The sequence below is a fragment of the Podarcis vaucheri genome (genome assembly GCF_965113315.1).
Source record: "Podarcis vaucheri genome assembly, chromosome: 10".
Lineage (NCBI taxonomy): Eukaryota > Metazoa > Chordata > Lepidosauria > Squamata > Lacertidae > Podarcis > Podarcis vaucheri.
In genome coordinates this window covers 1943416-1970708 of record NC_138748.1, presented here as the reverse complement: position 1 = coordinate 1970708, position 27293 = coordinate 1943416, and the positions used below count along the sequence as shown (strand labels likewise).

Below are 27293 nucleotides of genomic sequence, written 5' to 3'. Positions count from 1 at the left end.
AACTAGGGAGTATATAGCTATATAATTTCATGCATATCAGTTAATCTCTTGACCCTGCTCCACTGAATGGAAATTTCAGCCTTCATGACATAGGAAAATGGCCAAGTAAACAGCTATTTTAATGGAGGAGGGTCAAGATATTAACTGATATGCATGAAATTTCATATATAGCTATATAATCCCTAGTGTACTAAGATAAGACCAATGCCTTCTTTGCCTCAGTCTTCTCCGATAAAGAAAACAATGCCCGACCTGAAGAATTTGGAGCAAATGATTCAGCAAAGGAAACACAGCCCAGAATAACTAAGGAGATAGTACAAGAATATTTGGCTAGTTTAGATGTATTCAAGATGTGAAGCAGTGATCTGTGGGCCTGACAAGATGTGAAGCAGTGATCTGTGGGCCTGACAAGATGTCTCGGGAAGTGTGCTGTCTCCCCGGGGCTAAGATCCAAGATGTAACTGAACGACTGCAAGGAATCATAAAACCCACTGACAAATACCCCTTCCTCTTGGTTCATGTGGGAACCAATGACACTGCAAGCAATAGCCTCCAGAAGATCAAAAGAGACTACGAGGCTCTCGGCAGGAAATTGAAGCAACTAAATGCACAAATTGTCATCTCATCTGTCCTCCCAGTTGAACGACGTGGCCCAGGGAGAGAGGGAAAAATAGTGGAAGTGAACAGCTGGCTTCGCAAATGGTGTAAACAGGAACGGTTTGGATTCTTAGATCACGGACTGCAGTTTCTTGAAGATGGACTTCTGGCAAGTGATGGGCTGCACCTCACAACGGTTGGGAGAAATGTTTTTGCCAAAAATCTCAGAAACCTCATCAGGAGGGCTTTAAACTGACTAATGTGGGGGAGGGAGACAGTGCTCCTGAAGGTAGGAGCCTATCAATTAATGAAGATGATCATCCAAATGTCATAGACCAAATGGAGAAAACAGCACACGGACCTAGTGGTGGGAGGAAAAAATCCTTAAATAAGAGACACGGGGGAATGATTAATGGACTTCAATGTCTGTACACTAATGCGCAAAGCATGGGAAATAAACAAGATGAGCTTGAGCTCTTGGTACAGCAAACTAAATATGACATAATAGGCATCACTGAAACCTGGTGGGATAAGTCCCACGATTGGAATGTAATAATGGGGGGATACAATCTATTTCAGAGAAACAGACCAGACAAGAAAGGAGGAGGAGTGGCGTTATATGTCAGGGATGTGTATACCTGTGAAGAGATCCAAGATTTAGATCCTCAAAGCCAAAGTGAGAGCATTTGGGTCAAAATTAAGGGAGAGAAGAATAACAGAGACCTCATTGTGGGAGTTTACTATAGATCCCCAAGCCAAACAGAGGACATAGATGATGCCTTCCTGGAACAGATGGCCAAGCATGCAAAAGGAAGGGAGATAGTAGTAATGGGGGACTTCAATTACCCGGATATTTGTTGGACGTCAAACTCAGCCAAGAGCATAAGGTCAAACAGATTCCTCACTGGCCTTGCAGACAACTTCATTGTCCAGAAAGTGGGAGAAGCAACAAGAGGAACAGCCATTTTAGATCTGGTCCTAACCAATGTTGATGACCTGGTTAGTGGGGTAGAAGTGGAAGGATCATTAGGCGCGAGTGATCATGCTCTTCTGAAGTTTACTATACAGCGGAAAGGAGCAGCCAAGCATACTAGGACTCAATTTCTTGACCTTAAGAAAGCCGACTTCATAAAACTTAGGGAAGTGCTGGGTGAGATCCCATGGACAACAATACTAAAAGGAAAGGGAGTTCATGATGGCTGGGAGTTTGTTAAGAGGGAGATACTAAAAGCACAACGTCAGGCAATACCAATGAGACGGAAACATGGAAGGTGCCTAAAGAAGCCAGGGTGGCTATCTAAAGAACTTTTAACTGAATTAAGATTAAAAAAGGATGTGTACAAAAAATGGAAAAGGGGGGAAACCACCAAAGAGGAATTCAAACAAATAGCCAGCACATGTAGACACAAAGTCAGAAAAGCTAAAGCACAGAATGAACTCAGGCTTGCTAGAGAGGTTAAAAGCAACAAAAAAGGCTTTTATGGGTATGTTCGTAGCAAAAGGAAGAACAAAGAAACTGTGGGGTCACTCAGAGGAGAAGATGGTGAAATGCAAACAGGGGACACAGAAAGGGCTGAACTACTCAATGCCTTCTTTGCCTCAGTCTTCTCCGATAAAGAAAACAATGCCCGACCTGAAGAATTTGGAGCAAATGATTCAGCAAAGGAAACACAGCCCAGAATAACTAAGGAGATAGTACAAGAATATTTGGCTAGTTTAGATGTATTCAAGTCTCCAGGGCCAGATGAACTGCATCCAAGAGTATTAAAAGAACTGGCAGATGTGATCTCAGAACCACTGGCAGTCATCTTTGAGAGTTCCTGGAGAACAGGCGAAGTCCCGGCAGACTGGAGGAGGGCAAATGTTGTCCCTATTTTCAAAAAGGGGAAAAGAGAGGACCCAAATAATTACCGCCCAGTCAGTCTGACATCAATAGCAGGGAAGATTCTGGAGCAGATCATTAAGCAAACAGTCTGTGAGCACCTAGAAAGGAATGCTGTGATCACCAATAGTCAGCATGGATTTCTGAAAAATAAGTCATGTCAGACTAACCTGATCTCGTTTTTTGACAGAATTACAAGCCTGGTAGATGAAGGAAACGCAGTGGATGTAGCCTACCTTGATTTCAGCAAGGCATTTGACAAGGTGCCCCATGATATTCTTGTAAAGAAGCTGGTAAAATGCGGTCTTGACTATGCTACCACTCAGTGGATTTGTAACTGGCTGACTGACCGAACCCAAAGGGTGCTCATCAATGGTTCCTCTTCATCCTGGAGAAGAGTGACTAGTGGGGTGCCACAGGGTTCTGTCTTGGGCCCGGTCTTATTCAACATCTTTATCAACGACTTGGATGATGGACTCAAGGGCATCCTGATCAAATTTGCAGATGACACCAAACTGGGAGGGGTGGCTAACACCCCAGAGGACAGGATCACACTTCAAAACGACCTTGACAGATTAGAGAACTGGGCAAAAATAAACAAGATGAATTTTAACAGGGAGAAATGTAAAGTATTGCACTTGGGCAAAAAAAATGAGAGGCACAAATACAAGATGGGTGACACCTGGCTTGAGAGCAGTACATGTGAAAAGGATCTAGGAGTCTTGGTTGACCACAAACTTGACATGAGCCAACAGTGTGACGCGGCAGCTAAAAAAGCCAATGCAATTCTGGGCTGCATCAATAGGAGTATAGCATCTAGATCAAGGGAAGTAATAGTGCCACTGTATTCTGCTTTGGTTAGACCACACCTGGAGTACTGTGTCCAGTTCTGGGCACCACAATTCAAGAAGGACACTGACAAACTGGAACGTGTCCAGAGGAGGGCGACCAAAATGGTCAAGGGCCTGGAAACGGTGCCTTATGAGGAACGGCTAAGGGAGCTGGGCATGTTTAGCCTGGAGAAGAGGAGGTTAAGGGGTGATATGATAGCCATGTTCAAATATATAAAGGGATGTCACATAGAGGAGGGAGAGAGGTTGTTTTCTGCTGCTCCGGAGAAGCGGACACGGAGCAATGGATCCAAACTACAAGAAAGAAGATTCCACCTAATCATTAGGAAGAACTTCCTGACAGTAAGAGCTGTTCGACAGTGGAATTTGCTGCCAAGGAGTGTGGTGGAGTCTCCTACTTTGGAGGTCTTTAAGCAGAGGCTTGACAACCATATGTCAGGAGTGCTCTGATGGTGTTTCCTGCTTGGCAGGGGGTTGGACTCGATGGCCCTTGTGGTCTCTTCCAACTCTATGATTCTATGATTCTATGATTCTATGATTCTAAGACCTTTGGAGCAGGCGTTTTTTAAAAAAGTTTTTTATGAACCACCCTAGTAGGGCAGTAATTGTTCCTTGATAATTTGTCACCCCCCTCCATGATGGCACCCGGGGAGACCCACCCCCGCCCCCCTTCCTAGGCCCCTGGGAGTAGTTAATCAGTTTTCTTGTGTTTCTGCAAAGACCACCTGTTGCCACACACATCTTTGCTTATATACTAATGTGAAAGCATGTGCATAAACATGCTTTCTGTAAGAAAAAAATATTGCTATTGTTGTCACCATGTTAGTTATGATAGTGCCCATTTTACATATGCACATACATTCATATATGTACTTTAGGGCAGGAACAAAGATGGTGTGGTTAAATACTCGGAGTGGGAACCCCTGCTACTCCAAGGCTGCCAGGTTGTCATCAGGAAAAACAGGTCGGTCGCAATCTACTGGTTGATTGCGGTTGCCCCTGAGCTGTGGTCAACAACTTTGGCTTCCTAAGAAAAGCTCAACAATCTAAATCCAGTGGGTAGATCACTGCCATTTTTTATAGTAGGAGTAGATCACAGTCTCTTGGGAGTTGGACATGCCTGACCTATGACAATACAGGAGGAAACAGTGCAGATGCTATGCCTGCTATATGATCCTTCTCTGGTCCATCCACTCTCTCTCTCCTTTGCTTGCTTTAGTGATTAAGACTATAGCATCACTCCACAGCAAGCATGGAAGGATGATGAATGGAAGCAAGACAGAACTGCTACAAAACCTCTCACTCAATCTTTAGCATGAAATGTAAAATCAGGTTCACTAGGTTGCAAACTAGCAACCCTACAAATACCAATATTAACTGATAACATAACCAGAAAACTTACCTTACATGTGTTCACTCAACCACTTAAATTTGTGGAATTAGCACTGCTACAGGTGCCACATAATATCTGTTATGCTTTTCAAAGGACTCAATCATTTAGTGTGGCAGCATCTACACTTTGGACCTCCCTGCATACTGAGCTCATGCAGGCGTCTTCACTTGTTTAAACAAGTCTACCCACTTTATAAAATAAATAAAATAAATAAACATGCAGCTGAAAAAATACGCCAAAAAAGGCCTGGTCTAGTTTGAAAAAAAATTCTAGGTTTCTTTCAGACCTGAATTTCCAATGGCATTTCTAGCAGCATAAAGAAATGAAGCATAAAGCATCAGATATTATCATGCTATTAATTAGGTGATGACACTTTTTGGATGCAGATCGGAATTCAGTGAAGATTCTTCAATGGAAGTTTTTAAGTTACCTGGTTTTCATGGCATGGACCTTGACAATATTCAGTCAAGCTTTCAAGTGTTTGGTTCACCAGAGCTACATTCTTCTCATTGATGTACAAGCCCAAAAGTCCTAGTCCACCTGTTGTACTTCCACAAATGCAATCTAAAAACTGAAGTGTCTCACATACTAGGTTGTAGTTGGTCTTGTTGTTCTGATTTCTTAAAAAGTTCTGAAAATAGGAGGAAAAACCCTTATGCATATGCAGACATATTAAACACGCTGGTTCAGTTCAGTCAGGCATTATCCCAAACCATTGTTAAAGTAGCTTAATTATTGCAGTTTCATGTGATGTCTGAAGTGATATTCACTGCTTTGCCACCAACTGATAAACAAAAATTAGAAACCACAGTCTGAATAGGTTTTGTAAACTGGTCTGCACTTAGTATAATTTTGCATTATTGCATTATTGAATTGACAAACCATAGTTACGAACCGAAGAAGCTCCCTTACAGTGAGTCAAACTATTTATCTTTTTAAAAAATTCTTTTTTATTGGTTTTACAAATACAAAATACAAACAGAGAATAAAAAGTATATCTATATACTGTGAAGAGATTCTCCGAATCTCAAGACTCACTATTGTCAACAATGACTGACAGTGGCTCTCCAATGTTTCAGGCAAGGAAAGGGTCTCTCCTAGTCTGAACTGGAGATAATGGGAACTGAACCTGGATGCAAAAGGACCATCACTCCACAGCTAGAAGCTGTGCTATCATAGAAGCAGGAGTGAATTTGGGGTTTTTTTTGGATTGGGGGTTGAGCAGATAGAAACCAGCTCTAAACCATGTTCTAAATTACAAAGCTTGCTCTAAAGTTCAAACCCATGGTTAGTGCAAATTATGGTCTGAACTGAGCCAATACTGAAAACAAATATAAGGAACAAACTGTCACAAATTAGCAAATTTTGCATTATCATAACTCCTCCAAATTAATTTCCAGGGTTGAAAATAAAAATACTAATGTCATTCAAATCAAGTAGTCCTATCTCTAGGGAGTAGCACTGAATTTTTAAAAAAGCTTTAAAGATTAAAACATGTTAGTATACTGGCTGCATAAATCATATTGACAAGTTTATTTCAGTTTTTAAGATAAATATGCTTCCTTATCATCACTTGTAGACAACAAAGTTTTAGTCAGAGTGGATTTATTGAAAACAATGGACCAAAGTTAGTCATGTTCAGCAGTGGCCACCGGTAATCTCCTGGCTTCCCAGATAGCAGGTTGCTGGTGTTTACTGAGGTACAGGGCACTTGGTATGGCGTGTGGTAGTAGTCATTCTGGAACTCCCAGAATGAAGTCTCTCAGAAGCCATCATGCAAAATTTGGATACACTCTCTTAAGAGGTGTCCAAATGCATAGAGCACAGACAAACAACTTTGCAAAATATATGGAAAAAGGTAAAGGTACCCCTGCCCGTATGGGCCAGTCGTGTCCGACTCTAGGGTTGCATGCTCATCTCGCTTAAGAGGCCGGGAGCCGACGCTGTCCGAAGACACTTCCGGGTCACGTGGCCAGCGTGACAAAGCTGCATCTGGCGAGCCAGCACCAGCGCAGCACACGGAAATGTCGTTTACCTTCCCGCTATAAAGCGGTCCCTATTTATCTACTTGCACCCGAAGGTGCTTTTGAACTGCTAGGTGGGCAGGAGCTGGGACCGAACGACGGGAGCTCACCCCACCGCGGGGATTCGAACCACCGACCTTACGATCAGCAAGTCCTAGCCACTGAGGTTTTACCCACAGCACCACCCGCGTCCTTAAAATATATGGTAGGTTGTTTTAAACTATTTACATTTCAGTGAGATGTAGGGTAGAAAGCATGGGCTGCAAAATATCATACAAAATAGCTTCAAATCTCTATCAGATGTTTTAAGGCCTGCTCATACAATGAGCTTCCTCCACTTGTATTACTTTCATACTTCTGTGGCGGCTACTCCTTTTGCAAGGTTAGGGATAAAAAGTCAAGAGCATACCTGAAGTTCTTGATTGTGATTCTCACATAATAACTGAAGAAACCTTAGTATTGGTTGCATAATCACAATAGCAGGACTCATTGTCATTTCTTCTGAAGATTTTTCATCTACATTCCCGGCATCTGTTCCAGCACTCATGAGATCTATTTCTGGGTCCATTTCTCGGCGGTATACGCAATAAGCTTTAGATGTTGCCATCGAGGCTTCTGTTAATTGCCCCTTCATTCCTTCTTTCAGATGCAGATTTGAATCTCTTACTATACATAAGATAACAAATGTATGATTATCATAAAATATAAAAATATCAGCTACACTCAAGTTCTTGTGAGAATTAAAAAAACCTGTAAAGCATTTTGATACAGAAATACATCATTAGAATTTGAAGTGATCCTTTAGTCTCTTCTATGATGCTTTCGGCTTGTTGGTGTATCAATAAAAAGGTGGTAGACTAACGACCTATATTATAGCAAAATCTTCCCAGCACATGGTGGCAGGCATGAATACGAGTCAAGATTTTGGTAAGGAACACACTGAGAACCCAGCCAACATTGAGGTGTGTGATAATTCAGGTCAGCTACAGCACATATATTTTGGATATCCGTGCCACAGTTCTTAAACATCACTTTAGGGGTCTGATCCAGATAAACTACTTATCATATGATAAAATTATTCCTAGATTGTACCACATGTAGAAATTGCAAGAAACTCCTTGCACATATAAAACTTAAGGAGGCTTCCAGCCTAGTCTTTGGCCTCTTTTGTGACATCAGTGTTAACCACAGTTACTAGTTTACAATGAACACACTGACCTTGCCTACTTTGTCCCTCCAGTAGTGTACAGAGAAGCAACCCATAATCTCTGGTTTAGTGTTAAGTAAGAACTGGGGATCATAGTTTGTTCTGCTCCAACAAACCACAAGCAGAAGGCTAAAAACAACTGTGGCTACAAATTATGGTTCGTTCAGAACAAAACGAACCATGATCACACGTAATGCTAACCCAGGAACTATGGTTTGTTTCTCCCAAGCATTAGCAGGTGAGATCACTTTGGGCCCCTTCCAATCCTACAATTCTATTATTATATTTTTGCTTTCTTTTACATATGGTACTAATTTAGTTTATTTTACTTCTGTTTTTTGAATTGGTAGTGACTGATTTTGCACTGGAGGTTTGTGGTGAAGTTTTATTATGATGCGGCATGTGGCATGTAAATATTTTGAACAAATGTTGAATGTGTCAGTAGTGAATATTAAAGCTGCCTGTCGTGATATAGTCCTTTTAAGATTAGCTTGCGGGTTGCATGGGCATTTGTTAGGATTCCTGGAATAATGAGCCTAAACACAGATGCCTCTCATGTCAGGAACATGGCTCACCAAAGGGCAGGGGAAGAATCAGACACAGAAATTAAGCTAAGTGAAAGAGGGACCTACTCTGCAGATGAGAGCTGGCTGACAGAGTCAATAAAGCGTAGTTCGACCCCCCTTCTTGAGGAAGACACTGTTAGCTCTCAAGAAGCGGGAGAGTTGGAAGGCAGCCAGAGCACTACTAGGCAATCAGCAGAAAAGCAGAGGTCTGAGACTGTGTCAAGTGAAAGTGGGGAGGGCAAGGGCCAGCCTCTCAGTCCCTGTTCTAGGAGATTGGATAAGATCAGAGGGCACAATGGGAAAGGCGGGAGTTTGATGTCCTTCCTGCTGTGGAAGGGGCAAAGACTCAGACTGACCAACTATCGTCAACACAAGCAGGTGAGAAGTCTGAATGTGTTTTGTTGTAAACAAACATACATAAGAGTCATTACTTCTTATTGGGGCTTGGTTGCCTGCCAGAGATCATTACATCTCATTAAGGTCAGTGTCAAACAGTAATCAAAGACATGTAATGGGAGCAGGTGCTGATTTCGTTGGGCGGAAGGGGTGAATGCTCATAATCAGCATTTCCTTAAAAACCTGGGCTGTGACGAGCATAGGGAGCTCTCAGCATGGACGGTCAGCACCTGTTCGGACCTAGGAAGGTATTTTGCTTTCTCGCTCAGCCTGCTAAGATTTATGCGCAAGTGTTTCAGTCAGCTAGCTAGAGAAGATTGTTTTTGTTATTTTTTAGCCTCTGAGCAGTCTTAATTTGTATAATCACTTGAAGCTTTTCCTTTTTCAGAGTTAGTTTTAATAAGGTTTCTTGTATGTTTTTATGGAACTTGCTCTTGCTTGAGTTTCTGAACCCTCCAATCTTGACTACACTTTTTGAAGTGGGTCATTCATCACACTGCCCCACCAAATGCAAAAGTTGCCTTTATCCTGTTTCCTGCAAAAAGCTGTAGTTGTTTGGACTGTTCTGAGTCTGCAGTGAAATGAATGTTGGTGATGAAATACAGCCCCAGTTTTCTTTACCTCTCTTTTTTGAAACTGATACGGTCAGGTCATTGTTGTCATCATCTTTCTTTTTGCTGCTCAAATCAATTGTGTTCACTGTTACAGTTGATCGGATTTCCTGCTGGGCCATTTTCATTCTATCATACAGAACTTTGAAAAACTTTTCCGATTTTTTCTGCTCATTCAGTTGCTGGTAAAAGGAATACTGAAGGGGGAAAGTAACCTTTTAGATATCAGCAGATTAATAATGGGAAAATATTTGCTATCATAGTACTGGACATACAAATAACATATTACAGCTTGGCAAACAAAGACTATAGGTGGTAGTTAATAATGTCTTATGCCAGAGAAAAAGAAAGCCCACATACCTTTAGAAATGTGCTTTATTTCCAGATCTGCATAACAGAGTCATCAGGATGAAATTGTTACCACTAGTGAGCACTAGCAAAATGCAAGGCTAATAGGTTATTTCTAATGGTGCCAAATAAATATTGTTTAAATATTCCTTGTTGCTGGTCCCTAGCAGCTGCCTCTGAATGTGGAGGTTCTGGTTCTGGATATGGTTCTGGATATGATTGCTAACAGCAATTTATAGACTCGCTCTCTATGAATTTGTGTAATCCCCTTTCCCAGGTCTAAATTGGATATGTCCATTGATTTCAATGGGCACACTGGATACAGCCCACAGTATTCTAAATATGGCCACACCATATTTATAATACTTTTAAGTCCTTTTCCTAATAAATCCAACACTAGGTTTTACGTCATCACCGCCTCTGCACACTGAGTCAGTGTTTCAATGAGCTTTTCATCATAATCACAATGAGGTTTTTTCCTGGTGCACATACCTGGCTCAGATCACATTATTCAGACTGAAGCCTTTCTTTAAATTAATTGATTAACAAGCAGGGCTGGCACCAGACCCTCACCAACCCGTAGCACTGGAAGAAGATACAAGGCACTCTGAGGACATGTGCATATATACATAATCAGAGAAATCAAGCCCCTGTGGAATTACACTAACCTATTTTGGTTAGACATACCATCTTCCCTGCAGCATCAAGCTCAGAGGAAACCAATTCTGTCAACGTTCAGCAGGTGCTGACCATGGTCAGCATTTAATTGGCTGGACCATATGCCATCACCAAGCCACCTCCCCTTCCTCAGTCAAAAGAGCAAAAAACTGATAAAAAGCAACAACAGATCTGCCATGCAAGTGTGATATTTGGAAGAGCATTAGAGGGGAAAGAGCAGGCGGTCTGCTAAAGCATGAGGGGAAGAGTACAGACATGCTGAATGGTAGGGGCTGAGGGGTCTTCAGGACCCCCAAATTTTTCAAGGAGGGGGCTGGGCTCCTCCAAAATCCTGTGGCCCGCTCTGCCTCCCTGCCAATATTGCACGGGGAGGAGAAGCCAGAGCCCAGAGCCCAGCGGCCCCACTCTGCCTCCTCCTCACGCGGGGAGGAGCAGGCTGAGCGTGGAGCCCATTTCTCACCAGGTCCGTGCGAACGCCATCATTGCAGCGGCAAGATACCTGTGTGTCTGGCGAGTGAGTGCTCGGTGGGGGCGGGACGTGTCACATGACATGCAACGTGACTCATCACATGACATGCCCCCACAATATGGGGGGTGGGAGGCAACTTGATGCCCTTGGAAGAGTAAAAGCCCTAGAGTGGCAGGCAATGCATGTCTCAGGAGTGAAGGCAAAGGGGAGAGAAGCTCACCTTGAAATGCACTGACTCCTGCTTGCGCATTTCTCTGTGTGCACCCTTAAGTTGTTTTCATATTTGAACAGGTTTTCAATATAGACAGAAAGAACAAAGCAATACCAAGTAAGTACCTGGATCTGTGTGTTTCCACCTTCAAGCAATGCAATCCCAAGCAGGATGGCTTCAGAGAATATCCTGTCATTTTTGGTACTAACTATGACATCCGTGACAAGTTCTGATGCACCTTCTTTATCCAGAAGGCACTGAATATCTTGCATTGAAACACCAGACTTATCTGAATCTTGTCCTGAAAAGCTACCTGGAATAAGATAAGATAAATAAAATAAAATAAAAGCCAAGATTCAGATACATTCATTCTGAAATCAAATCATTCCTAGGTAAGTGTAATTGCCTAATTTTCTTGTATTCAATATCTGGCTATAACACTTGTGGACACACTATTATACTAACATACTAACATAAGAGAGTGCCACTTTTTAAAATAAAAGTAATCAAATAATCAACAGATTCTAATATGAATCAGGGCTAAGCTCTAAAACACAGGAGGGAAATGAAAATGAGAGCCATTCTCAGCATATATAAAGTGCCCTACCCCAGGAGATATGCTGACTTGAGTGTCCTTGTTTTTTATTTAAAATTCTAAATCCCTGTGGTCCACAAATATGCTTTAGATTTACTAATGAAGAATGCATGTTCAAGAAATCTTAACAGTTGAAGGCACAACTAAACTGGATTGAGTAACTGTAAGTATCCATCTTTTCTGGGGTGGGGTGGGGGCAGACCATAGCTCTGTGGCAGTGTACATTTTTTGCAAAGCATGCACTCTGGAGCAGAGGTGGACAAACAGTCTGACTTGTAGCTTCCTGTGCCCCACTTTTCCTTTAGAACGTAAGAGGGGCTTTGCAAGATCAAGGAAATGTCTACCTCAACTGGCTTTCTTTGTTAGAAGATCAGCTACCAGCACAGGTGCTGCTATGGGATCCTTCAGAAATAGGTCTATGCTCCTCCAAGAGATTGTTGTAAACTTTTGACCTAACCTGGCTCTACTTTAACTGCCCCATGTCCTGTAAATCTAATGTTAGTGGCAAGGTCAAGGCTGTGTGCATTCTGCCACTGTACAAAACCAAAGCATGCTGGATGCAGAATTCAACTTCCCGGGGATTTCAGCTTTTATTTTATTTTATTTTTTAAAATGTACATAAATTAGCTAAAAGTAGTCATTAGGTAAAGGTAAAGGTACCCCTGCCCGAACGGGCCAGTCTTGACAGACTGTGGGGTTTGTGCGCCCATCTCACATTTATTGGCCGGGGGCCAGCGCTGTCCGGGGACACTTCCGGGTCACGTGGCCAGCGTGACATCGCTGCTCTGGCGAGCCAGAGCCGCACACGGAACGCCGTTTACCTTCCCGCTGGTAAGCGGTACCTATTTATCTACTTGCCCCCGGGGGTGCTTTCGAACTGCTAGGTGGGCAGGCGCTGGGACCGAACAGCGGGAGCGCACCCCGCCGCGGGGATTCGAACCGCCGACCTTTCGATCGGCAAGCCCTAGGCGTTGAGGCTTTAGCCCACAGCGCCACCTCACTTAAATCAATAAAATTTATGCTAGTTGTGACTAATTGCTGCTGCACTGTGCTCCAAGTTTCTAGCCTTCATGGCTTTGCAGAGAGGCCTGAAAGTATATGAAAAATGTCATAAAGATTTTCCGTGTTCAGGAAGCAGGGGCTTCAATGGCCACCAAATAGTTTCCCCCACTTTACTGGGAAATAACATAAATATGAATTAAGCAAAATAATTAAAACATCAAAATTGGCTTAACATGTTTAGTTTACAGAGGTCACAAATTTTAGTTTTGTCTTCTTGCAAAATTAGTGCAATTTTTGTATCAATACAGTTAAGTTTGTTTATAAATTTGTTCCTGCCTTGGTGATGGACTGGATGAGAGCCAACAAACAGAAGCTCAATCCAGATAAGACTGAGGAGGCACTGTTAGTGAGGGGTTCCCTAGACCAGATGGGTGGGAGGTCACCTGCTCTTGATGGGGTTACCCTCCCTCTGAAGGAGCGGGCACACAGCTTGAGGGTCCTCCTGGATCCTTTGCTCCCACTCGAGGCTCAGGTGGCCTCAGTGACCCGGAGTGCCTTCCATCAGCTTCGGCTAGTGGCTCACCCTATCTGGGATAGCCTAACTACTGTTGTCTATGCTCTGGTAACGTCAAGGTTAGATTACTGCAATGTGATATACATAGGGCTGCCTCTGAAGATGGTTCAGAAACTTCAGGTACTGCAGAATTCAGTGGCAAGGTTGCTCACCGGAGCAAGATGGCTTGCTCACCACTCCTGGTTCGACTGCACAAGTTATCAATTCGTTTCTGAGCCCAATTCAAAGTGCTGGTTTTGACCTATAAAGCCTTAAACAGATCAGGACTGCAATACTTCTTTCCATATGAAACTACCCAGTCCCTGAAAATGATCTGAGGCCCTTCTTCATATGCCTCCTTCTCGAGAGGTGCAGAGGGTGGCAACACAAGAATGGACCTTCTCTGCAGTGGCTCCCCATCTGTGGAATGCTCTCCCCAGGGAAGGTTGCCTGTTGCCTTCTCTCCAGGCAAAAATGTTACTTTTTAACCAGGACTTTGGTTGATTTGATTGACATCCTATGTCCTTTTAAAATGGGGGGGGGGTGTTGTTTTTATTTTGATTATGTCTTTTGTGGTTTTATATTTGATTTTAGTCTGTGACCTGCCCTGAGACCTCCTGGTATATAAATTCAATAAATAATAATAAGTACATTTAGGCCAAAATCCAGTGTGGCACTGAGGGTGCTTAAGCCTGCTGAAATCAATGGACTTAAGTATGCTGCACTCTCTGTTGGAGGGTGACATTGATTTTAAAATTAATCTTAGTGCTGAATGCACTAAGTTCTGTGTAAGGCTTTCAGGTCAGGTCAGGCCAGGTCAGGTCAGGTCAAAACTAAGCACTTTAACCCTGTAATCTGATACCTTACTTATCTGAAAGTAAGTTCCACACTGTGTGTGCAACCCTTCACACTCCAGGGACTAAATCCCACTGAAGTCAATGGGGGTCAAAACTAAGCAGACATGTACAAGATTCCACAGAACATATTTGGTTTCCTGCACTGAATCAAGCCACAGTCCCCCTTGGTTTCAATAGGAGAGTTACTTTCTCTCATGGAAATCAAAGGGTGTGTATGCTTGATTTTTCAAATTGCATTTTTCCTTGCTTGAGACATATTCCATTTTGAACAGAAATAGTTTCCTATTGTAGATGTTCAACAACTGATTTGTTAATTATAATTATTTACCATACCTCCTCCTTGCATTGCTTTGCTGTAGTTGCTGGACAGAGGACCGTTGACACTGGTTCCATAGTCACCTTTAAAATAGCGATTGAGAAGTATTTTCCTCAGGTTGCTACCCTTTAAGAAGATAAAAACAGTAGGAAAAGTCACAGCTTTTGGGGAACACACCAGTAAGTAGTTTCATAGTCTTGGCTCTTTTGTTACCAGTGGCCTAGAGCTCAGCAGTAGAACATCTGCTTTGCATGCAGAAGGACCCCATCCCCATCCCAGCATCTCCAGGCAGGGCCTGGAATGTCTCCTGTCTGAAACTCTGGAGAGCTACTGCCTGTCAGCACAGACAATACGGAGCTAGATGGACCAAAAAATGTGACTCAAGATAAGGCAGCCCCCTATGCTCTTTTCATGCTCAGAATCCACAGGAAGATCTAATTCCTCCCATTCATATGCACCTAGTCACATACAGCCAGGAGGCGCGTATATGAGCTATGAAAGAGGGAGGGGAGAGGAGCTGCTTCAGGTTGTGGCAGATGTTCTTCTGGAGACACCTAGTCTGGTGGTCCCTGAGGATTTTAACAACCATGCCAACATAACCCTACAAGGGGCTGCTCAAGACTTCATGGAAAGCATAGCCTCCATGGGGCTGCTCCTGAATAAATCTGGCCTTACTCTTAGCCGCAGACATGCTTTAGATCTGGTGTTTAGCGCTTTGGGCATGAGTTTGTTCAATTAAGTGGAACAAAAGAAGTGTCATGGTTAGATCACTTCCTGGTGCAACTAGACTTCTCAGTGACCTTCCCCGATGAAGGGAGGTGGGACCGATTTGAATGGTCTGCTCTCACCACTTAGTGGATCCAAATCATAGAATCATAGAGTTGAAAGAGACCACAAGGGCCATCGAGTCCAACCCCCTGCCAAGCAGGAAACACCATCAGAGCACTCCTGACATATGGTTGTCAAGCCTCTGCTTAAAGACCTCCAAAGTAGGAGACTCCACCACACTCCTTGGCAGCAAATTCCACTGTCGAACAGCTCTTACTGTCAGGAAGTTCTTCCTAATGTTTAGGTGGAATCTTCTTTCTTGTAGTTTGGATCCATTGCTCCGTGTCCGCTTCTCTGGAGCAGCAGAAAACAACCTTTCTCCCTCCTCTATGTGACATCCTTTTATATATTTGAACATGGCTATCATATCACCCCTTAACCTCCTCTTCTCCAGGCTAAACATGCCCAGCTCCCTTAGCAGTTCCTCATAAGGCATCGTTTCCAGGCCTTGGACCATTTTGGTTGCCCTCCTCTGGACACGTTCCAGTTTGTCAGTGTCCTTCTTGAATTGTGGTGCCCAGAACTGGACACAGTACTCCAGGTGAGGTCTGACCAGAGCAGAATACAGTGGCACTATTACTTCCCTTGATCTAGATGCTATACTCCTATTGATGCAGCCCAGAATTGCATTGGCTTTTTTAGCTGCCGCGTCACACTGTTGGCTCATGTCAAGTTTGTGGTCAACCAAGACTCCTAGATCCTTTTCACATGTACTGCTCTCAAGTCAGGTGTCCCCCATCTTGTATTTGTGCCTCTCATTTTTTTTGCCCAAGTGCAATACTTTACATTTCTCCCTGTTAAAATTCATCTTGTTTATTTTTGCCCAGTTCTCTAATCTGTCAAGGTCGTTTTGAAGTGTGATCCTGTCCTCTGGGGTGTTAGCCACCCCTCCCAGGTTGGTGTCATCTGCAAATTTGATCAGGATGCCCTTGAGTCCATCATCCAAGTCGTTGATAAAGATGTTGAATAAGACCGGGCCCAAGACAGAACCCTGTGGGACCCCACTAGTCACTCTTTTCCAGGATGAAGAGGAACCATTGATGAGCACCCTTTGGGTTCGGTCAGCCAGCCAGTTACAAATCCACTGAGTGGTAGCATAGTCAAGACCGCATTTTACCAGCTTCTTTACAAGAATATCATGGGGCACCTTGTCAAATGCCTTGCTGAAATCAAGGTCGGCTACATCCACTGCGTTCCCTTCATCTACCAGGCTTGTAATTCTGTCAAAAAACGAGATCAGGTTAGTCTGACATGACTTATTTTTCAGAAATCCATGCTGACTATTGGCGATCACAGCATTCCTTTCTAGGTCTCACAGACTGTTTGCTTAATGATCTGCTCCAGCATCTCCCCTGGTATTGATGTCAGACTGACTGGGCGGTAATTATTTGGGTCCTCTCTTTTCCCCTTTTTGAAAATAGGGACAACATTTGCCCTCCTCCAGTCTGCCGGGACTTCGCCTGTTCTCCAGGAATTCTCAAAGATGACTGCCAGTGGTTCTGAGATCACATCTGCCAGTTCTTTTAATACTCTTGGATGCAGTTCATCTGGCCCTGGAGACTTGAATACATCTAAACTAGCCAAGTATTCTTGTACTATCTCCTTAGTTATTCTGGGCTGTGTTTCCTTTGTTGAATCATTTGCTCCAAATTCTTCAGGTCGGGCATTGTTTTCTTTATCGGAGAAGACTGAGGCAAAGAAGGCATTGAGGAGTTCAGCCCTTTCTGTGTCCCCTGTTTGCATTTCACCATCTTCTCCTCTGAGTGACCCCACTGTTTCTTTGTTCTTCCTTTTGCTACGAACATACCCATAAAAGCCTTTTTCGTTGCTTTTAACCTCTCTAGCAAGCCTGAGTTCATTCTGTGCTTTAGCTTTTCTGGCTTTGTGTCTACACGTGCTGGCTATTTGTTTGAATTCCTCTTTGGTGGTTCCCCCCTTTTCCATTTTTTGTACACATCCTTTTTTAATCTTAACTCAGTTAAAAGTTCTTTACATAGCCACCCTGGCTTCTTTAGGCACCTTCCATGTTTCCGTCTCATTGGTATTGCCTGACGTTGTGCTTTTACTATCTCCCTCTTAACAAACTCCCAGCCATCATGAACTCCCTTTCCTTTTAGTATTGTTGTCCATGGGATCTCACCCAGCACTTCCCTAAGTTTTATGAAGTCGGCTTTCTTAAAGTCAAGAAATTGAGTCCTAGTATGCTTGGCTGCTCCTTTCCGCTGTATAGTAAACTTCAGAAGAGCATGATCACTCGCGCCTAATGATCCTTCCACTTCTACCCCACTAACCAGGTCATCAACATTGGTTAGGACCAGATCTAAAATGGCTGTTCCTCTTGTTGCTTCTCCCACTTTCTGGACAATGAAGTTGTCTGCAAGGCCAGTGAGGAATCTGTTTGACCTTATGCTCTTGGCTGAGTTTGACGTCCAACAAATATCCGGGTAATTGAAGTCCCCCATTACTACTATCTCCCTTCCTTTTGCATGCTTGACCATCTGTTCCAGGAAGGCATCATCTATGTCCTCCGTTTGGCTTGGGGATCTATAGTAAACTCCCATAATGAGGTCTCTGTTATTCTTCTCTCCCTTGATTTTGACCCAAATGCTCTCACTTTGGCTTTGAGGTTCTAAATCTTGGATCTCTTCACAGGTATACACATCCCTGACATATAACGCCACTCCTCCTCCTTTCTTGTCTGGTCTGTTTCTCTGAAATAGATTGTATCCCCCCATTATTACATTCCAATCGCGGGACTTATCCCACCAGGTTTCAGTGATGCCTATTATGTCATATTTAGTTTGCTGTACCAAGAGCTCAAGCTCATCTTGTTTATTTGCCATGCTTTGCGCATTAGTGTACAGACATTGAAGTCCATTAATCATTCCCCCGTGTCTCTTTTTCAGAGAGTAGTAGGGGATGTATTATTCCGTGCTGATGGCCTCTCAGCTGATTCCCTGGTAGTATGCTGGAATGCAGAGTTAACCAGAGCTAATGACTGTCTGGGTAGGATTGGCAAGGATCAAGAAGACTGGTGATTGGTTTCACTCATCCAAGCAGCCTATCCACATTCTCTGAGATAACTTTATCTGCAGAAAAACTTTACAAAATCATTGCAGGAGATCTTGGGGCCCTCACTACAGTGATTTTGCTCAGATTCAGAAAAGGGTAGACTCCACCGTGGTGCAAGGCTGTGGAGGGAGAATGCCAGAGCTCTGTCTAGTCAAGTTGTATGGGATCAATTTCAATCTGTTACCTCTGAGGATGTGCTGCTTGGACAAGTGAAACCAATCACCTGCCTTTTTGATCCTTGCCCATCCTGGCTCATAAAATCTATCCTTGCCCATCCAGGCCCACTTAAAGAAGAGGTTATTAAAAAAATATCTTTGGGCCAGGCATTATAGCCAAATATTGCCCAGTCTCAAATCTTCCATTCCTGGGCAAGTTGATTGAGTGTGTGATCACTGAACAACTCCAGGCATGTCTGGAGGATGCGGGCCATTTGGATCCCTCCCAATCAGGATTCAGACCCCATCATGGGACTGAAACCACCTTGGTATCGCTGGTTGATGATCTCAGTAGCGGAGGAACCCTCTCCGGCACCCGGGGTGTGGCAGCCCATACGGACTGCGCACGTGCGGCATCCCATACAGTCTCCATGCGAGAGGCAGCCTGTACAGATGCCCATATGGACGGCGTGCAAGAGCAGCAGCCTGTACGGACTGTGCACGCCCTTGGCTGCTCTATAGCTGGAGGGAGGCAGGGGCCATCTTGTCACACACACCCCAGAGCGGCACCCGGGGCAATCCGCCTCCCACTTTGTATGGCCCTCAATGATCTCCGGCAGGCTAGGAACAGAGGTGAAAGCTGTTTCTTGGTTCTGCTGGATCTCTCAGTGACTTTTGATACCATGGTATCAAACTATGGTATCCTTCTGGACTGTCTAGAAGAGTTGGGTGGTGTGGGCATTGTTATGCAGTGGCTCCATGCCTTCCTCCTGGGCTGTGTCCAGAAAATGGAGTTGGGAGATGAGTGTCTGAACCCCTGGACACTCACTTGTGGAGTGCCTCAGCGCTCTGCCCTCTCCCGCAAGCTTTTTAACATCTAAATGAAGCTGCTGGGAGAGATCATCAGGAGGTTTGGGCTGGGTGTTCACTAGTATGCGGATTATACTCAGCTCTACCTCTCCTTTAAACTGGAACCAGTGAAGGTGGTGAATGTCCTGTGTGACGTTCTATGATTCAGTGATACTCTGAGTAGGACTTGGGAGACCTATACATCCCACATGTCTCTGCATGAACAAAGACTGCCCCCTAGTGGTTTTCAACCCTGGGGTGCCTTGAATGATGGTCAGGGTACCGCAGGTAACACCAACCTCTTTCCCTCTTTCCTTCCCTCCCTCCTCTGATGCCCTCTCATGTCTCTGCTTCCCAAAGGCTGGCACAGCTGTTTATTGCAGCAGCCCCGGTAATAAGCTCCACTGGGAGGCACCTTTCTTTGGGGCAGAGGGAAGGGGTAGCTCACAGACCAGGGGTGGCAGCAGCAGGGGAGGAGAGAGGAGGCTGAGGGAATACTCTACAGGGGAGGGTGTTTGGAAAAGCTGAGAGGCTGCCAGCTCTGCAGGCAAGGGGTGACATGACTGGGCTCCTGAGCCCCACAGGGGAGCCGCAGAAAGAATGGAGTTGGCTTAGGGAGCCATGGACTCAAAGAGGCCAAAAACATCTGCTGTACCCAATAACAGTGGTCTTCAACTGATGGGCCATGGCCTGATCCAAGGTGGGTTGCAACAGTAGCTAAGCAAATTAATAACAATGACAATGAGAAAGCAAACTTACATCATGTTCATCTCAATGCTTTTATTCACATTTAGGAACACAAGTTCTCCTCATCTGCTGGTCACAGTGACTAGAATGACGTCTATAACACTTAGCATTATATGTGTGTGGAATGTAAATAGCACTCAGCTGACTCGAAGTTCTTATGTAACAACAGTAGGAGACATAGTATAGCTTTGAAGAGACGGCATAAGAGTCTTATTGTTACCCATTAATACCATTCTTTTCTCTCTGACAATAGTTGCAAGGGATATAAACAAAGGCTCAGGGAAGCAACAGTAATTTATATGTGGTTTTAAAGAGTTCTAAGAAACAAGCTCATTGACAGCAAGGGACAAATTTTCTAGGAGATCATTTCTAGGAGGAAAATAATGTTTCAGCGTAAGTCAAGAAGAGGAAATAAAAATTTTGACCCCTGCATTGTTTTATTATATTCTAGTTGTTTCAAGGAGGGGACTACCCTCTTGATTTTGTAAGATTCCCCCCCCCCAAGGGGATATATATTTCAAGTCATCCTGGCTATATAGACACATATTTGAGTTTGTTAGATATTCTCTGTGAGCTACAATATACAATATACAAAAGGAAGTGTATCCTCTCTCACAATTGAAATCAAACATGTTTAAATGCTGTTGTGTACCTTATACCTCACAGCATACTTGTATTTTCTTGGCAGCTTGAAAAAAATGATCGGAATCTAGGGCCTGTTCTGGTGAGTTACGTCAAAGAGTGTATGCTCAAACATTTTCAAGGCTATTAATGGCAGGAAATATACAACTTCCTGGTATAAATAAGCACTTTCTGCCCTTGCTTGTTCACTAGAACAGACCCTGCTGTGCTTATGGTTCCAGCTTCCTCCTACATCTAGATCTAGTTTCTTTATGTCCCCCTGCCTAGATCTGAAGACAGACACCCATTGTCAAAACCTTTGCTTCCTCTGTTTTCTCTAAATGTTGACAATTTGATTGAAGGACCTGTGCAAAAGCATTGTGGATACAGACACCCATTGTCAAGCCCCGCCACTCATTTTTTTTCCCATTCCTCTGTTGTGTTCTCCAAATGCTGAAACACTGATTGTATGCAACATGGGGCAGGGACCTCTGCATTGTAGGGAGTAGCCCAGGAGTCCTAGGATCTTTTTTTTTTTTTTGTACAGCATAGGCGTGGAAGGGGCAAAAGATATCGGGTCCAGTAAATTTTACCCCCTTTGTGTGTGTGTGTGTGTATGCACTTGTGCCAGCAGGACCTCAGCCAAAGCTGCCCTGGCTGGTGCAGCCTAGGGAGAAGCTGCATCAGTCAGTGCAGCCTCCTCCTCCGATGGCGGGACAGACACAGAAGTGCCGCAATGGAAGGGGGAAGAAGACTCAGGGCCAAGGGAGATATTGCCCCCCCCCCATGCTCTGGTGTAAGTCAACTAACTCATGTCACAGGGTGGAATGAAGAAACACCCGTCCTTTGGTCCTGTGCTCTGAGATATCAGGACTGGGATCAGAAGCTAGGGTGGTTTCTTTCCATCCAGAATGTCTCTGTTAAAATGGGTCAGTTGCACGGTATGACCCCTTCCTTCCTTCCTTCCTTCCTTCCTTCCTTTTCCCATATAATTCCAAGCTGGGACAAGGTCACAAATTTAACAACACTGACTTTGCATCCATCCTGCCTCTATTTAAATCAGTACAGGTTTCTGCCTCAACAGCCATCCCACAGGTCAATGTGTCCTTGTAGTTGCAGCATAAAAGCCCAAAAACATGTACCAGATTTTCCAGCAGCTTCTCACAGAGAAAGGGGCCACTGACGCAGCTCAGCTGCATCTCAAACTGCAAACATACAGATGTTTCAACTCCCCACAAGTAATGACGCTATTCCTACTTATATTTCCAACATGACATGCCTAGGTTTGTGGAGGATGTATAGGAAAATCACTAGGTCCAAACAGATCTTTCCTTTTTTCTCCACTTCTTAACTGTTAACTTCTTTAAAAAATAAACAAACATTTAAACAAAATCATTTCTCTTTCATTTTATGTTACAGCAGCACACGTAGCCAAATATTATTTTAAAAATAATAATAATACAGTGCATATTATTTCTATATAACATGTACACTGGTACACTGCATAGGAACATAAGAAGAGCCCTGCTCAATCACAGCATAGCTTGCCTCCAGAAAATCCACACATGGAGTCTGGGAGCAATGGCTATCTTCAAGCATGACTATCTCCAAGTCTTCAGCAGCTGGCATTTAGCATTATGCTAACTCTGAAAATGGAAGCTGAATTCCTCTTGCTCCTGGCTACAGCCAAGGCTTTTTTTTACAGCTGCAACTCAGTTCCAGCACCTCTCAGGTGGACACCATTGCCATTATAAGAGAACAAAGGAGGTGTTCATGATGAGTTCTGGTACCTCTTTTTCTAGAAAAATAGCACTGGCTACAGCTCATGGTTAGTGAGGAGAGAGCTTAACCATGAGTCTGGGATCAGACACCATACTCAGCTTAGCTCAATGTGGTGAAGCTGTAAAAAGGACAAAGAAGGGGGGGGGAGCAGCTGCAAGCATCCCTCTAGAAGCTCACATATTTGTGTAGTCCTGGTAAACCTTACCCACTGTCTTGCCAGAAATCTTCGGGAGAAGAAAGAACTAAGGAGTAAACCCTACACAAATCCAAAGTGAAGTCCCTAAACTGGTTGGATTGTACACCTTGTACACCTTCTTCCGGCAACTCCTGCAGCCAAGCTGGTGCCAAACATATTGCTCTGCTTTCCTTTGGACCACATCAGCCACGCCAAGAGAGGGATCTCCTGGCAACAGCTAAAATATACCTATTCCTCGAAATATATACCATGTGATTATTATTTTTTTGGGGGGGGAACAGTAGGAAACTCTAGCCCTCTGAACGTTTACACAAACGTAAATTGCAGAGTGTCCTGGGAGGTAGGGGCTTACTCCCTCCCAGAAAGTGTAGGATGGAAGCCTGAACCCCTTGATAACTTTTAGAACATGTCCTTCAGTTTGTGACAAACACTGGGGCTCCAGCCTTGGGAAGGTGCACCAAAAGGATCAGTAACTGGCCCAATCAAACAGATCTGAGCCACCTTCCCACTGGTTCTCCTCGCCATTGTGGTTCCCACCCTGCCTTCGCCAGCAACTTGCTGATCCAGATTTCTCGCTTTCCTCCCCACCTCCACTGACACAGACAAGGTGATTAGAGGAAACTTGTGGCTGAGCGAGCATGGCTGAAAGGCCTCCTTCATTAAAGGGACGGGACTGCAGGTCTCATGAGGGGAAGGGGACAAGTTTTCTTTCTGAGCAATGATGCTCTCTCTATCCCAGTTGGAATGCCTCCGGAGGGGCACTTGCGCTGAGGGCTCAGCCAGCGGGTGGGACTGTCACCCCTTTCACTGTCAACAAGTGGTGGGGAAAGGATAAGTAGTTTCTCGGGAGAGGACTGAGGGAGAAATGGGAGGCTTTCAACTGGAGGGTCTTCCCCTGTTGCTGCTGCTTCACTGAGAGACACAAACTGCTTTGAAGCTGATCAGGAGGGCCGGGGAAGGCCATTTCTCTGCCTGCCAGCTCCCTTGCACTCCCTTGCATAGCTGCAGCTCCGCTCCTGGGTTGGAGGCGGACCCAGGAGGCGGAGATGAGCAGAAGAACTGTGGCAGCGTTGCTACCCCTCTACTTGGCTGGTGCGTCCTGGCCGAATGGAGGGGGTGTCGCACATGTGACACACCATGCACACGTGACTGCCCCCCCCCATGTTGGGCCCAACTTGTTTGCCTAATTAGTGGGTTGTTCCCTAGACCAGATGACCTGCTCTTAATGGGGTTACAGTTCCTCTGAAGGAGCATGTTTGTAGCTTGGGGGTCCTCCTGGATCCTTTGCTGTTACTTGAGACTCAGCTGGCCTCAGTGGCCCGGAGTGCCTTCCATCAGCTTCAGCTGGTGGCCCAGCTATGCCCATATCTGGATAGGGATAGCCTAACTACTGTTGTCTATGATACTGCCAATCACTTTTATTGGTTGACTCCCTGCTTGCAGCATCACAATGGAGGGCAACGTATGTCTTTCTGTCTGTTCTCTCTCTGTTATCCTTATTTCCTCCCTTATACATCTGCATGCTGGGTATATTCCACAATTCCTATTTATTTCAGTGGGAGATAACAAAACACATATAAAACATCAGTAACTGAAATAAACAGGAAGGAAACTTCAGCTGGATAGTGCTTTGTTTTTCTAGCTTTTATTACCACAAAAAAAATGTATTTATACTGGACTGTGATTTGTTGAAATCACAAAAGCCAGAGAGAGTTTCAGTAAGATTTTCAGTGGTAAAAAAAACCTGGATTACCCTGGATTGCTCATTGCCCCTCTCTGTTATTAGAAGCAGCAAAATAATTCAGGCACTCCTCCAAAGGAGCTGGACAAAATTAGAAGCTTATAGTAGCGAAAGAAAATGCTCTGCTATAAAGAAAAGGCTAATTCACTTGAGAGCAGGCAAAAAACCAGCCATTTTGGTTTACTTTAGACTTTCAGCAGAAAAACAAATTTGTAAATTTGTAAAAGAAACTGATAATGGATTGCAGTGTGCTGAGTTTCAGATGTGAAGCACAGAGTAGTTTTATCTGGCCAGAGGAAATTTGTCTTCATAGTGAAACCATGGAGTCTGCAATAAGCTGCAATCTTAAAATGGAAATGTGAAAAGGCGCAGCAGACATTCAAATGAGACCCTGTTAGACGCTCTGCAGGTTTCAGGTTGCACCCAGGGTGGCTGGGAAGATGGAGCATACAGTGGTTGCTTCCTCTAAACTTTTTGCAAATCAGCTTGGAGAAACAGGAAAGAAGAAGAAGAAGAGTTTGGATTTGATATCCCGCCTTTCACTCCCTTTAAGGAGTCTCAAAGCGGCTAACAATCTCCTTTCCCTTCCTCTCCCACAACAAACACTCTGTGAGGTGAGTGGGGCTGAGAGACTTCAGGAAGTGTGACTGGCCCAAGGTCACCCAGCAGCTGCATGTGGAGGAGCGGAGACGCGAACCCGGTTCCCCAGATTATGAGACTACCGCTCTTAACCACTACACCACACTGGCTTTAGTTTAGGAGTAAGACTGTGGATTAAGAAAATTTGCCTAGAATAGTATAATAGTCATGTGTTTCACCAGCTTGCAAGTTTATCCAGTTTGGGTAGTCTTTGTAGTGACTCCAGTGTGGGAAGAAACATTAAGAGGGACACCTTCTTAACCTTGTGCAGATTCCACAAATTCACATTCCCAATGAGCCAACAGGTTTGTGTGAAGTGGTGATTCAAGTGGGTAGCACCTGGAGTGAACGACGAGGTGAAATAACTTGGACTTTCATGGGCACAGCCAATGGGGGCAGCTGCCCCCCCCCAAATAATACAAATCAATACACACCTGAGGTTCTTCCCCACCTTAACAAAAGCCTGCCCCCCCCCAACAAAAATCCTAGCTACACCTATGTGAACTTTATTCTTCTGCCTAAACAGCCAAGCCTCCCTAGACAACATATTCTACACACTAAAACAAATGAACACATTCAACAATTGTGTATTTTGATAATGAATACTGTGAAGGTCCATCTGGCTACCACAATGTTTAGTCTTACATCAGGAATAAGTCTGCTCTGTAAACATTCTAACACTAATTTTTACCCTCCTGTGAGTCTCCGGATCATACATAAATTTCCAGTAAAGCTGGTGGGTTTTTCCCCCTATACTGAAAGCTACAGCATGTGTCAGGAATGTGTGCTGGGCAAGAACAATGCCAAGGTCACATGCATGGCATACATTTATACTACTTTAACCGCCTCGCCTTCCTACAAAAAATCCTGGGAATTGTAGTTTGTTAAGGGTACTAGTGAATGTAATTTTTACTGTGATACTGCTAGAAGTACCTCAGGAGTGTGATGGATAGACAGTTGGGAAACTGACAGAATGTACCATCTTGGTTAGGAACCAAAGTAATAAACTGTAACAACTAAGTTAAGGAACTGAAGTGAAATAACTGGAAATGAGCTGAGCATTTACTAAATAGTCTATAAACCTGCAACATTTGAGGAGCAACAACTGAATTAAGCAATTGACATTTAAAATGTCAAAGGGACAATACAAGGATGCCCCTTGCCACCATTATTGTTTATTTTAGTATTAGAGGTTCTGGTGAGAAATATAAGAACAGAAGAAACCATCAGAGGAATAAAAGTAGGAAATAAAGCATATAAATTGAAACCATTTGCGGATGACGTTGTGATAACAGTTGAAGACCCTATAAACACATTACTGAAAGTATTAGAAAAAATACAGGAATTTGGACAAGTATCAGGTTTTAAATTGAATAAAAATAAGACAGCTTTTAGAGAAGAATATTTCAGAGCAAGATAAAAAGGAGATACAGCAGAAGACAGAGAAACGTTTATATAAAAAAGTTAAATATTTGGGAATATGGTTGACAGCCAGGAAGATTAACATATTTCAAGATAACTATGAAAATTTGTGGAAATTATAGAAGAAGAAAAAATGGGATGTCATATGTATTCAAGAAACATATATATCCAAAACTCATGTAAGGGTGTTAAAAAATACAAGACTAGGACAGGAATATATAGCATCTGGAACGGAAAGAAAGAGGGGAGTGATCATCTATGTAAATACAATGTTGAAATCTCAAATGTTATTCCAAGATGATGAAGGTAGAGTACTTGGAGTAGAAGTACAAACAAAAGAAGGGAAAATCATAGTGGTGGGAATATATGCTCCGAATAGTAAAAAAGATGATTTTTTAAAGAAAATTGGAAGAGAGATTATGGGATTATGTGGACGAAAATATAGTAATTATGGGAGATTTAAATGGGGTGACATCGATAGAAATGGACAGAACGCAGAGACAAAATGTTGAGTTCAGGTAGATTACCACTCTCCTTTTTCCACTTAATTGAGAATTTTAATTTATATGATCCCTGGAGAACAAAAAATCCAAGTGCTAAAGACATAACCCACTACTCGGAGGCGAAAAAATCTGGGGGGACGAATCGACGCAATATGGCTATCAAAAAAGTTGATGTTGATTCT

At 43.7% G+C, this 27293-nt stretch overlaps 1 protein-coding gene and 1 long non-coding RNA gene across 8 annotated transcripts in view; one reads left to right on the top strand and one right to left on the bottom strand.

Annotated features, from left to right (window-relative positions):
- Window positions 1–27293, bottom strand: part of ITPR2 (inositol 1,4,5-trisphosphate receptor type 2) — a 387592-nt gene that overhangs the window by 97171 nt on the left and 263128 nt on the right. For 6 of the 7 annotated variants that reach the window (XM_082240062.1, XM_082240060.1, XM_082240061.1 and 3 more), the window contains 5 exons: window positions 14574–14682; window positions 11359–11546; window positions 9538–9724; window positions 7157–7413; window positions 5154–5354 (listed from right to left, as the gene is read on the bottom strand). In XM_082240062.1, the coding sequence (XP_082096188.1) occupies window positions 5154–5354; window positions 7157–7413; window positions 9538–9724; window positions 11359–11546; window positions 14574–14682 (942 nt within the window). The remainder of the gene's footprint in view (window positions 1–5153; window positions 5355–7156; window positions 7414–9537; window positions 9725–11358; window positions 11547–14573; window positions 14683–27293) is intronic. The other variant, XM_082240063.1, reaches the window with a different exon arrangement.
- Window positions 7422–11404, top strand: LOC309541922. The gene is made up of 3 exons (XR_014224007.1): window positions 7422–8192; window positions 8517–8898; window positions 11314–11404. It is a non-coding gene; the product is annotated as an uncharacterized lncRNA (long non-coding RNA).